Source organism: Loxodonta africana, chromosome 24 (genome assembly GCF_030014295.1).
Source record: "Loxodonta africana isolate mLoxAfr1 chromosome 24, mLoxAfr1.hap2, whole genome shotgun sequence".
NCBI classification, from domain to species: domain Eukaryota; kingdom Metazoa; phylum Chordata; class Mammalia; order Proboscidea; family Elephantidae; genus Loxodonta; species Loxodonta africana.
The window spans coordinates 44,834,910-44,844,967 of NC_087365.1; the positions used below are offsets into that span (position 1 = coordinate 44,834,910).

General features: G+C 51.0%; 1 protein-coding gene across 1 annotated transcript; it reads left to right on the forward strand.

The window, feature by feature from the left end:
* The first annotated feature begins 334 nt into the window (after positions 1 to 334).
* On the forward strand, positions 335 to 9,830 carry WFDC2 (WAP four-disulfide core domain 2). Its single transcript, XM_064276432.1, has 4 exons — positions 335 to 422; positions 1,007 to 1,386; positions 4,890 to 5,118; positions 9,687 to 9,830. Exons 1-3 carry the CDS (start codon positions 335 to 337, stop codon positions 5,115 to 5,117), a joined length of 696 nt encoding a protein of 231 aa, XP_064132502.1. The 3' UTR covers position 5,118; positions 9,687 to 9,830.
* Positions 9,831 to 10,058: the final 228 nt, after the last annotated feature.

The following is a 10,058-nucleotide window of genomic DNA, read 5'->3' on the forward strand; positions in this document are numbered from 1 at the left end:
AGTCCTGGGCTGGTGCTCTCGCCTCCCGCTGCTCTGCCCTCAGGTCCCAGGAGGGAGAAAGGCAGGGAGGGGTGGACAAGTGTCCGGCTGCAGCTGGCCGAGCTGTGCCGCGCCTGGAAGTTGCTTAGGTTCCTGGTTCCCACAGGGGCCAAGAGTGATACCTAATGCCGGGGGATTGTGAAATGGCCTGAGGTGGCAGCTGGCCCGCCAGCCCCTTGAGCCCTTTATCCTGTCGGCGCGGCCCCGCCCCCCCGCCCCCCCCCGCCGATCGGAGCCAGTGGTTAAATCCCCCCGCGCTAGGCGGCTTGCACCTGCACCCCGCCCGGTGAGCACCATGCCTGCCAGCCGCCTTGGCCCACTCGCCGCCGCCCTCCTACTGGGCTTGCTGCTGCTTGTCCTGCCCCCAGTCCGCAGTGACACAGGTGAGTGGGGCGGGGAGCGGCCCGGCGCCCAGAGGGCCGAGCCAGGAGCGCAGGACAGAGCTGGCGGCGGCGTAACCTCTCCTGGGCTGGAGAAGTGGGAGTCCCGGGGACGGAAGTGCAGAAACCTAAGAAGGCTGTAATTTGGGCAGGTCCCTGGCACCTAAAGGTGGTGACACTTGCAGCTTGGGGTGTGGGAGCCAGTGTAGACGGGAGGTGGGAGACCACCGAAGGCCGAAATATGGGGCGGGGCTCTGGTGAAGGGGGAGACTACTGCAGGAAGGGAGGGTCTTCTGTCTAAATATCGGAAGCTCGGGGATTCTCAGCTATGTGGGGTCCCCTACGGAGCTGAGATCTGAGGGCTCTGAGGTCAGGAGTTAAGGAACTCCTGCACTCTGAGATACGCTAAAGGTTCTTAGTAACCCGTGGCCTGGAAGTGGGGCCTCCTGGCGAGCCCCGAGGGCCCGAGACTGAGGATCCTTTGGAGTTGGAGATTTGAGGCCCTCAGGGCAGGTGGGCATCCGCTGTGGCTCCGGCCTCACAGCTCTCTGTCCCGCTGTCCCCCTCCGACCTTTCCCGCTGCACAGAAACACAGAAAGCGGGCGTGTGCCCCGAGCTCCAGGGCGACCTGAACTGCACCGAGGAGTGCGTCTCGGACAGAGACTGCGCCGACAACCTCAAGTGCTGCCGGGCGGGCTGCGTCGCCGTCTGCGTTCTCCCCAATGGTAACCCCGCGGCGACCAGCGCGGAGAGGGCCGGGGGCTGGGAGGGAGCGGGCCGCCCGGGTTCCGGGAAGAGGGGCGCACCCGGCCCACGGACCCGTGGGAGAGTCGAGGCGATGGAGCCAGACTCGCAGTCCCCTCCCGCGCCTGACCCGGGGCGAGACAAAGGCGTCGCTGAAGCGCAGCCGAAGGGGAGGAGGCCCCTACACCGGCTTTTGAGTCCCTGGTGCGTGACAGGCTTCCGGGCGCGCTCAGCTGGACATTGTCCCGGGCGCCAGGGACAGGGCCGCGGGAACCTGCAGGGAAGCTGAGCGGGCTCAGAGCTGGCCCGGGGCCTGGGGCGCTCATCCCTCGCGGAGTCCCAGAGGCCCCCCCCCCCCGGGTGGAGGCCTTGGAGCGCCTGGCCTGGTAGGACTCCCCAGATTCCTCTGTCCAAGAGGAAGGAGACTTTACAGCGTTAGGAGAGCGACCAGCTCGTCTTTAAGGTGGGGACGTGAGCGACCGAGGGGCAAGGGTGTAGCCCCAGGTTACTCCGCTACCAGTGGCTCGGCCTGAGTCCTAGTGACCAGGTTCAACTTCTGCCTCTTCCACTTAACTGCCTGTTCGGTTTGAAGAAAGTCAGGTCTCTTTCTTGAGTGGTCCAGTCCCCTTCCGCATCTTTAAAACCATGCCTTCCACGCTGAGGAATGAGCGAGACTGGTAAAGTAGCTGAAAGCGTGGGTGCTCCCTGAAAGATACTTACGAGCGAAAGTCCCCACAGTGCCCTGGGGACTCCCATCAGAGCAGGAAGTGGCCCTAGATAGCCCGAATCCCAGCTTCTCCTTTTACAGAGGGAAAAACTACGGGTTAGATGCAGGGATGTGACCTGGGGTACCAAGGTACTGTAACTCCTGGTCTTTACCCCGAATATAGCCCCTATGGCGTTTTCTGTTACTGCCCTAAAGAGGCCAGCAGGGCTGGGAAGCTTTGTAACCAAGGAGCCCAGACACTCATGCTGAGGCAGTGGTAGTTCAGGGTGGTTCTCTCGTCCTAGGGTGACTGGGGTTTGATTCCCAGCGAATGCACCTTACGTGCAGCCACCCCTTGTCTGTCACCGGAGGCTCGTGTGTTGCTATGACGCTGAACAGTTTTCAGTGGAGCTTTCAGACGAACGTGCACTAGGGAGAAAGGCCTGATCTGGTTCTGAAAATCAGCCAATAATCTGAAATATGTGATCCACAACATTGTCAGCATTCCCTTCCTTTGTGCATGTGTCAGCAGCAGCTAACAACAGACACCTATGTGGAGGGAGGACTGGCCCATGCAGCCGTTGCTGTTAGGTGGGTGAAGAGCTTGTATCCTTGAATTAGACAGACAGACTGAGGCAAGAATAGGGACAGGGCAAGATGGCCTCCTGAGCCAGGCAGGGAGCCCGGAGGTTTGAATCTTAATTCTGCCGTTTCCTAATTGTGTTATCCTGAGTGGGTCTCTTTACCTCTTTGGGCTTCTGCTTTCTCATCTGTAAATGGACATGATAATCCCAAACTTTACAGAGCAGGCGTGAGGGCTAAATGAAATATTACATATAAAGTGTATTATTAAGGACTAGATATCCTATACACTTTTTTTTTTTTTTTTTTTTTTATCCTATACACAGGGGCTCGTGTTGTCAATAACCGGCTCCCTATTCTGTTTTCTCCCAGGGCAACTTGGTATTGGGAGTTACTGCGCTTTTCAAGGGAATGGATTTCTTTGTGTCGGAAAGTCAGCCACTTTTGCCCTCCGGAGCTAATCACCCAGTCTAGTGCCTGTGTTTTATGTTTAGCTGGAGCTGCCCCTGAGACTTCTGGGAAGAGAGACTGACTCCCCTCTCCCTGCCCTAGGAAGTAGATCGTGGTGTGTGTGTGTGTGTGTGTGTGTGTGTGTGTGTGTGTACATGTGATGATTGAAGGTGGAATGGGATCAGCTATGTAAAAATCACCCTGTTGGAATGGACATTAAGAAGGCAGGGTCTCAGGCCTTGGTTTTACTTCTGAGCTGCAGTGTGGTGTTGGGTAGTCTCTTCACCTATCTGTGCCTTATTTTCCTCATCTGTGACATGAAGGGAAACCCTGATGGTGTAGTGGTTAAGTGCTATGGCTGCTAACCAAAGGGTTGGCAGTTCAAATCCGCCAGGTGCTCCTTGGAAACTCTATGGGGCAGTTCTACTCTGTCCTATAGGGTCGCTATGAGTCAGAATCGATTTGATGGCACTGGGTTTGGTTTTTGGTTTTTGTGACGTGAAGGGGGTTAGAAATCTTCCCTGCAAAGGAGATAGCTGATGTGAGCATTAAAGAAGAGAATGGGTTTACACAAAGGGCTTTGTCAAAGGCACATCGCTGCAGTGTTAGCTGTTCGTGTGCGTTAATTAAAGAAGGTATGATTGTGCCTGCTCATAGACGAGTGTGTATGGGGACCATGGTGCTGGGCAATTGTACCTGTGAATGAGTGCTGGGGAGTGAGTAAAGGAATTGCCTGTGTGTAACCACTCACATGTGTGCTGCACTTTACAGTTTATTGTAGGGCATAGTGGTTAGCCCATTGAGTCTGGAGCCAGATTTCCTGGGCTTCAAATGCTGCCTCTAACCTGTATGACCTTCGGCAAGTTATTTAACTTCTCTGTGCCTCAATTTTCTCATCTGTTAACATGAGGAAAAATGAACGGTACTCCCCTCCCCTTTGTAGGATTATTATGAGGCTTAAACCAACCCAAAAGAACCAAACCCATTGCTATCAAGTTGATTCCGACTCACAGCAACCCTATAGGATAGAGGAGGTCTGCCCCACAGGGTTTCCAAGGAGCAGCTGGTGGATTCGAACTGCTGACCTTTTGGTTAGCAACTGAGTCTTAACCACTTCGCCACCATGGCTCCATTACAAGGCTTAATTAATATGTCAGGTGCTTAGAATAATGCCCAACTGGTTGTTGTTGTTTGTTGCTGTTGAATCGACTGTGACTCATGATGACCTTATGTACAACAGAACGAAATGTTGCCAGGTCCTGTGTCATCCTCAAAATCACCGGCATGTACAAGTTCATTGTTGTAGCTACTGTGCCAATCCATCCTCCCGAGGGTCACCCATGCCCTCGTTGACCTTCTATTTCATCAAACATCGTATCTTCTAGAGATCAATCCTCCTGATGATGTGTCCAAAGCAAGCAAGTTGGACAATGTTCTTTGTGATCTATAAGGTTTTTGTTGGCTAATTTTTGGGCATAGATTGCCAGGACTTTCTTCCTGGTCTGTCTTAGTCCAGAAGCTCTGCTGAAACCTGTCTACCGTGGGTGACCCTGCTGGTATTTGAAATACTGGTGGCTTAGCTTCCAGCATCACAGCAACACACAAGCCACCCCACCACAGTACAACAAACTGACAGACAGGTAGTAGGCCTAGCAGGGGCTAATTAAGTGTTAGCCGTTGTAATCACTCATTATTATTATTACTATTACAGAGTAGCTTGGTCTTTCAGAGAGAAGGATGTCTGCCTCTATTGCTTTTGCAACAACCCCATGATGTGGACAGCACTGATCCCATGTAACCTAAAGACGCTGAGGGGCAGAGAGATTTCTTGCCCTAGGTCATGAAGTTAGGAACCAGCAGAGCTAGGACTCAAACTGAGGTTCTAGGATTCCAGAACTGTCTGGGAGCAGGAGGAGGGGTTTGCAGGTAGTCTCCCTATGCCCCCTGAGACCATCTCAGGTAGTTAGCTCTACTGTTTGTGAAACCAGGGCAAGGGGCTGAGGAGAAGGGCACATCTCCTTGCTTCCCCATTGCCCACTTTGTTTTACTCTCTTTTTCTATCAGAAAAGCCAGGGTCCTGTCCCCAGCTGAGCTCCGGCTTCCTCCCGCTTGGCTTCTGCCACGACCTGTGCCAGGTGGACAGCCAGTGCCCAGGCCAGAAGAAATGCTGCCTCAACGGCTGTGGGAATGCGTACTGTGCCACACCCCACTTCTGAGGTAGGTGGGTGGGAGGAGGAGCCCATCTCTGCTGAGGTGCGACTGGAGGCTAAGAAGAGAGACCTGGGCAAACATATTGTTGCTCGCTTATTTGTCCATTTGCTTACTTTCGTTCAGTCCACAAAGATTTACTGAGCCTCTGTCAGGGAGAGGTCATGTGCTAGGCGCTTCACTAGGTGCTGGGGCTGCCCCATGCATGCAAATCAGACATTTCTGTCTGGTGGGGTTTGTATTCTAGTGAGAGGAAATGGACAATAAACAAAATAAATACCTAAATAAGTTCTGTTGGCAGGAGACACATGCCATGGAGAAAAATAAAGCAGAGCAGGTGTAAGATGGCCACAGTAGTAGTAACAGTATCCAAAGTAATGCCAGACCCTGACTACCTTCATGAGGGGAAATGATGAGAATTACCATCACCATAAAGCTGATTCCCATGAGGTAGAAGTCAGACATACCTCTACTCTGCAACCTTCTTACCAATTCTGACACCAGCCATCCTTCCACGGTACTCTCTGCTTCTCTTCTGGGTTGAATAATCCATTGCAATGGCCTCACAGAACTCACAGACCATACTTACAGTTAAGTGGTTTCTTAAGGAACAGGGTACAACTCGGGATCGGGCTGCAATTCAGGAATCAGAATCAGGTCAGGAAGCATGTAGGCAAAGTCGCCCTTCAGTGCAGGACAGCTCTTTCAGGTCCTCTTGGCCCTGCCATCTGTTGCCACCAGCTTTGCTGCCGAGCCCCTTCTGGGCCTCTCACACTGCCTTCAGTGTTATAGTCCTTGACCTGTGTTACAGCTCTTTTAGGAGGTTCCTTGCTTCCTTTCTCTCTGCTTCTCTTCTTTCTTCTGCTTCTTTCTGTTTGCCCCTCAAACCTCTGTGGGGTCGGCTGCTTATACATACAACTCCGTCAATTTCAAGGCATGGCCCCCTCCCAGTGGGGGCTTCAAACTGACTAATCCCCTCTAGGTAGGCCATAGACATTTCATTTGCACGGTAGGCTACAAGTCACCTCACTTGCATAGTCTATTGACCAATCCCTGCAAAGTGTATACCAATTACAGTGCACAGTCCAGGTGAAGACTAGACAAAAACTACCAAACTGAGTTGTTTACAGCTTACCCAGGAAATGTCAATCAACCTGGCAAAGTAACAGACCCTCTGCAGGTAGAAAACTAGGGCAAAAGTAACACCTCAGAGCTTAGGGAGAAAATCTCTCAAGCTGTTTTTCCAAAGAACCAAGGCAAAAGGCCACATAAAGGAACTCATTTCACCATAGAAGGAGATAAGCAGTACTGTGGGCAGGGGGAGGGGGATAAAGAGCAGTGTTGTAGTTTTTAAATAGGGCTGTCAGTGAAGACCCCACCAAGAAGGTGGCATTTGGACAAAGACTTGAAGAAGATGAGGGAGGGAGCCATGGGGGGGAGGGGCCTCTGGGGAGAGTATCATAGGCAGAGGGAGCAGCAAGTGCAAAGGCCCTGAGGCAGCTAGGGTGGCCAGAGCCAGTGAGGAAGGGGAGAGGGTCGGAGAGGTAAGGGATGAGTAGGGCAGGTCATGTGGGGCTCTATAGGCCATTGTACGGGCTTTGACCTCGGCCCTAAGATCAACATTGAGCCTTCAGAGAGAGACATGATCCAAATGCATTTTGAAAGGACTGCTGTGGCTGCCGTGTGGAGGAGAGACTGTAGAAGGGCAGGGGCCAAAGCAGGGAGACTCGTTAGAAGACTCCTGTGAGAGGCCAGGTGAAAATAAAGGGCCAGGATGGACTCGAGGGAAGTAGGTGGTTGGATTTGGAATATACACGAAGGTAAAAAACAAAAACCAAAACCAAACCTGTTGCCATGGAGCTGATTCTGACTCATAGCAACCCTGTGTGAAGATATATGGGGCGATACTGGCTGAGGAGGTTGGCTGTGAGAGAAAGCAGTTTACTTCTGTGTTTGTTCACCAAGCACTAAAATATGTCGGGAGCTGGAGGGCAGCAGTTGTGTCCTAGGAGAGGGGACAGTGGCTGCAGGGGTCAGGCAGGGAGGAGTTCATTGTCTGGCCAAGGGGAGGCCTGAAAAGAGGTGATCTTTACTTTCACCAATAAGCTTGGATTTTCAGGGTGAACATGGTAGAGGCCAGTTAACTTCAGTTCAGTTCACCAAATGTATATTTTGTTGTTTTTGTAAATATAGAAACAGAACAAAAAAACCAAATCCATTACTGTCTAGTCGATTCTGACTATAGCGACCCTATAGGTCAGAGTAGAACTGCCCCATACAGTTTCTAAGGAGCGGTAGGTGGATTTGAACTGGCGACCTTTTATTTCACAGCCATAACTCTTCAACACTGCGTCACCGTTTTTCCAATTCAGTGGTTTTCAAGTGTATAATTTAGTGATATCAATTACATTAATCATAGTGGCAGCCATCACCAAGTATCATGGTGAAATTTCCCGCCACCATGAACAGAAACTCACTGCTTTCTAAACAGTGAGTCCCCTTTTCCCCTCTGTGCTGCCCCTGATAACAGCTAAAAACCTTGGTCTCTCTCCATTTTCTTATTCTAGATATTTCAAGTAAGTGAAATCATAAAATACTTGTCCTTTTTCAAATGTATATTTGAAGTGTGTGTGTGTATGTGTGTGTGTGTGTGTGAGCACTTAATCTGTGGCAGGCCAGGGCGAAATTCAGAACTCTAGTCCTCTGGGCCCTGAAAAGATAAGACTTCAAAGCCCGCCTTCCCTTTATATTTGATTAAAAATAAAGCAATATTAAGTCATAAAGTAGGGAATCCCTGGGTGGTGCAGACAGTTAAGCGCTCCACTACTAGCCAAAAGATGGGTGATTTGAACCTACCTAGAGGCACCTCAGGCGACAGGCCTGGAGATCTGGTTCCGAAAGGTCACAGCCTTGAAAACCCTATGAAGCAGTTCTGCTCTGCGCACATGGGGCCGCCATGAGTTGGACTCGACTTGATAGCAACTAACAACAACAACAAATCATAAAGAAAGGGTAAGGAAGTAAAGAAGAAAGAAAACACCACAGCACGTGCTGAGTCTTCCTATGGTGAGGGTGGGAGGCAGCACTGCATGGAACTGGGATGGGAAGATGATCGAGGCTCCGCATCACGGAGCTTGCAGCCTGGCTGCGGAGACAGACAGATGGACAGATGTGTGAACAGACACCCGCAGCCCCTGTAGTCAGTGCTGTGCAGGGTGTTGTGGGAACAAGAAGGAAAACCCCACCCAGGCAGGGGTGGTAAGGGCTGGGAACGGGCAAGCAAGGACGGCTTCCCAGAGGGGTGACTCTGAGCCACTCCTCAAGGATGAGTAAAAGGGAGGTGGTCTGGTGAAGTGCACTGGGGAGGCTGTTTTAGGCTGTAGAAAAAGAAAATCTGAGCGATGTTACAATTTGAAGTTTAATTGGTTTATAGATCCACGGAAACGGTAGCACCATCTCTGTAACTAGGAAATGTATTTCCCCAAACAAAGGCAGGCTAGGGGTTTATACTGAGAACAGAAATAAGGGAAAAAAAAGAGCAAACCATCTTTTTTTCTTTTTTTCGTATTCTTTGAAGTTACGTCTGATTATTTTATCATACTACCAAGTCAAGCAAAAGACAAGGTAGATGGAGCAATTAAAATTCAGGCTTATCAGAAGAAGTGGAGGGTCTATTGAATGTCAACTTAGAACATTTGAGCATGTACATAGATTAAAGCTGAGTGTAAGCAGAAATGTTTTGTGTATAACAAGAAGGTCAAAGGAAACAGGAATTTTTGTGTGAGACCCCCCAGAGTGAATTTGTCCAAGCCCAGATTCCAGGGAATCTGGAAAACAAAGAAAAGATTTAACAGAGGAATAGGATGAGCCAGAACCTGAAAGCGCCCTTTCATTGAAACTCCACTGCTACTCATGTGTTACCTTTGACAAGGTCTCAGTGAAGAATTGGAGCTCAATGATGGAGTCCAGTATTGCACAGTTGAGACAACTGGGGCCCAGAGACAGAGGGATGTGCCCAAGGCCTCAGGATTGCAGTCTAAGAGGGGACCATGGTCCCCTGGGGCTCAGAGCTCTCCAATGATGCAACTCTTGCCGCCATGACTGCTAACAGCACAGCATGGATGGGCTTTGTGGTCAGGAAGACCTGGGTTCAAATTTCAGCTGTGGCATTCAGCTAGCCTTTTCACTTCTCTGAGGCATACATAGTTGCTTTGCTTATAAAATGGAGGTAAATAAGATCTATTTGATTAACTAATTACAGCTTCACTTAAGGAATGGAGGGATGGTGGAACTTCCTTGGGGTAGAGGGATTCTTGGGGAGATAGATGCCCGTGACTCCTCAGGAAGGCCACGAGAGAAGTCATTTGGAAACACAGTGTGCCCAGGTGTGTTCTGGGGGATGTTCTGGCATAGAAGGGGTGAGTCTACCACCTGCAGGTAAATGCCACCAGACCCCCAGGGTCTCAAGGAGGTGAGCTTTGTTCTGGGTGGGGGAGGTCCAATTTAGGCTGCATGTACTCTTGTCAATTACCATGGATATTGTTGTTGGTGTTATGATTATGATTTTCTTCCTCCAGCTCCAGCCACTACCAGCCTGTGGAGTTGGAGAGGGGACGTCTTCGCTTGGCCCAGCATCTGCTCCAGCCTCCCCAGTTTCTGGCCTCTGCACCCACCCTGGGTTGACCACAGCTTCTTCCTTTTCCAACCAATAAAGTGACCACTCCTAGCACTGGTAGGGCGTGGCATCCATTCTTGTCACTCTGTTCCTGTCTTCGCTGGCCCTGGTTTGAGGTGGGTGGGTGGGAGGGGGCCGACAAAATCTTCCGTGCACCCAGTCCAGGGAGGAACCACCTCGGAATCAAGGAACATTAATGCAGGGCACTTTCCCAGGTGAATCCTGGCACCAAGCCCGTGGGTATGGTCATTCTCCCAGTGGATTGGATGAGAAA

Excerpts from the sequence above, each read along its gene's own strand:
- WFDC2 (XM_064276432.1), top strand. The coding sequence starts at position 335 with ATGCCTGCCAGCCGCCTTGGCCCACTCGCCGCCGCCCTCCTACTGGGC. Across the intron at positions 423-1,006 it reads CCCAGTCCGCAGTGACACAG|AAACACAGAAAGCGGGCGTG; the intron begins GTGAGTGGGGCG and ends CCCGCTGCACAG. Across the intron at positions 1,387-4,889 it reads GGTGCGTGACAGGCTTCCGG|GGCAAGGGGCTGAGGAGAAG; the intron begins GCGCGCTCAGCT and ends TTGTGAAACCAG.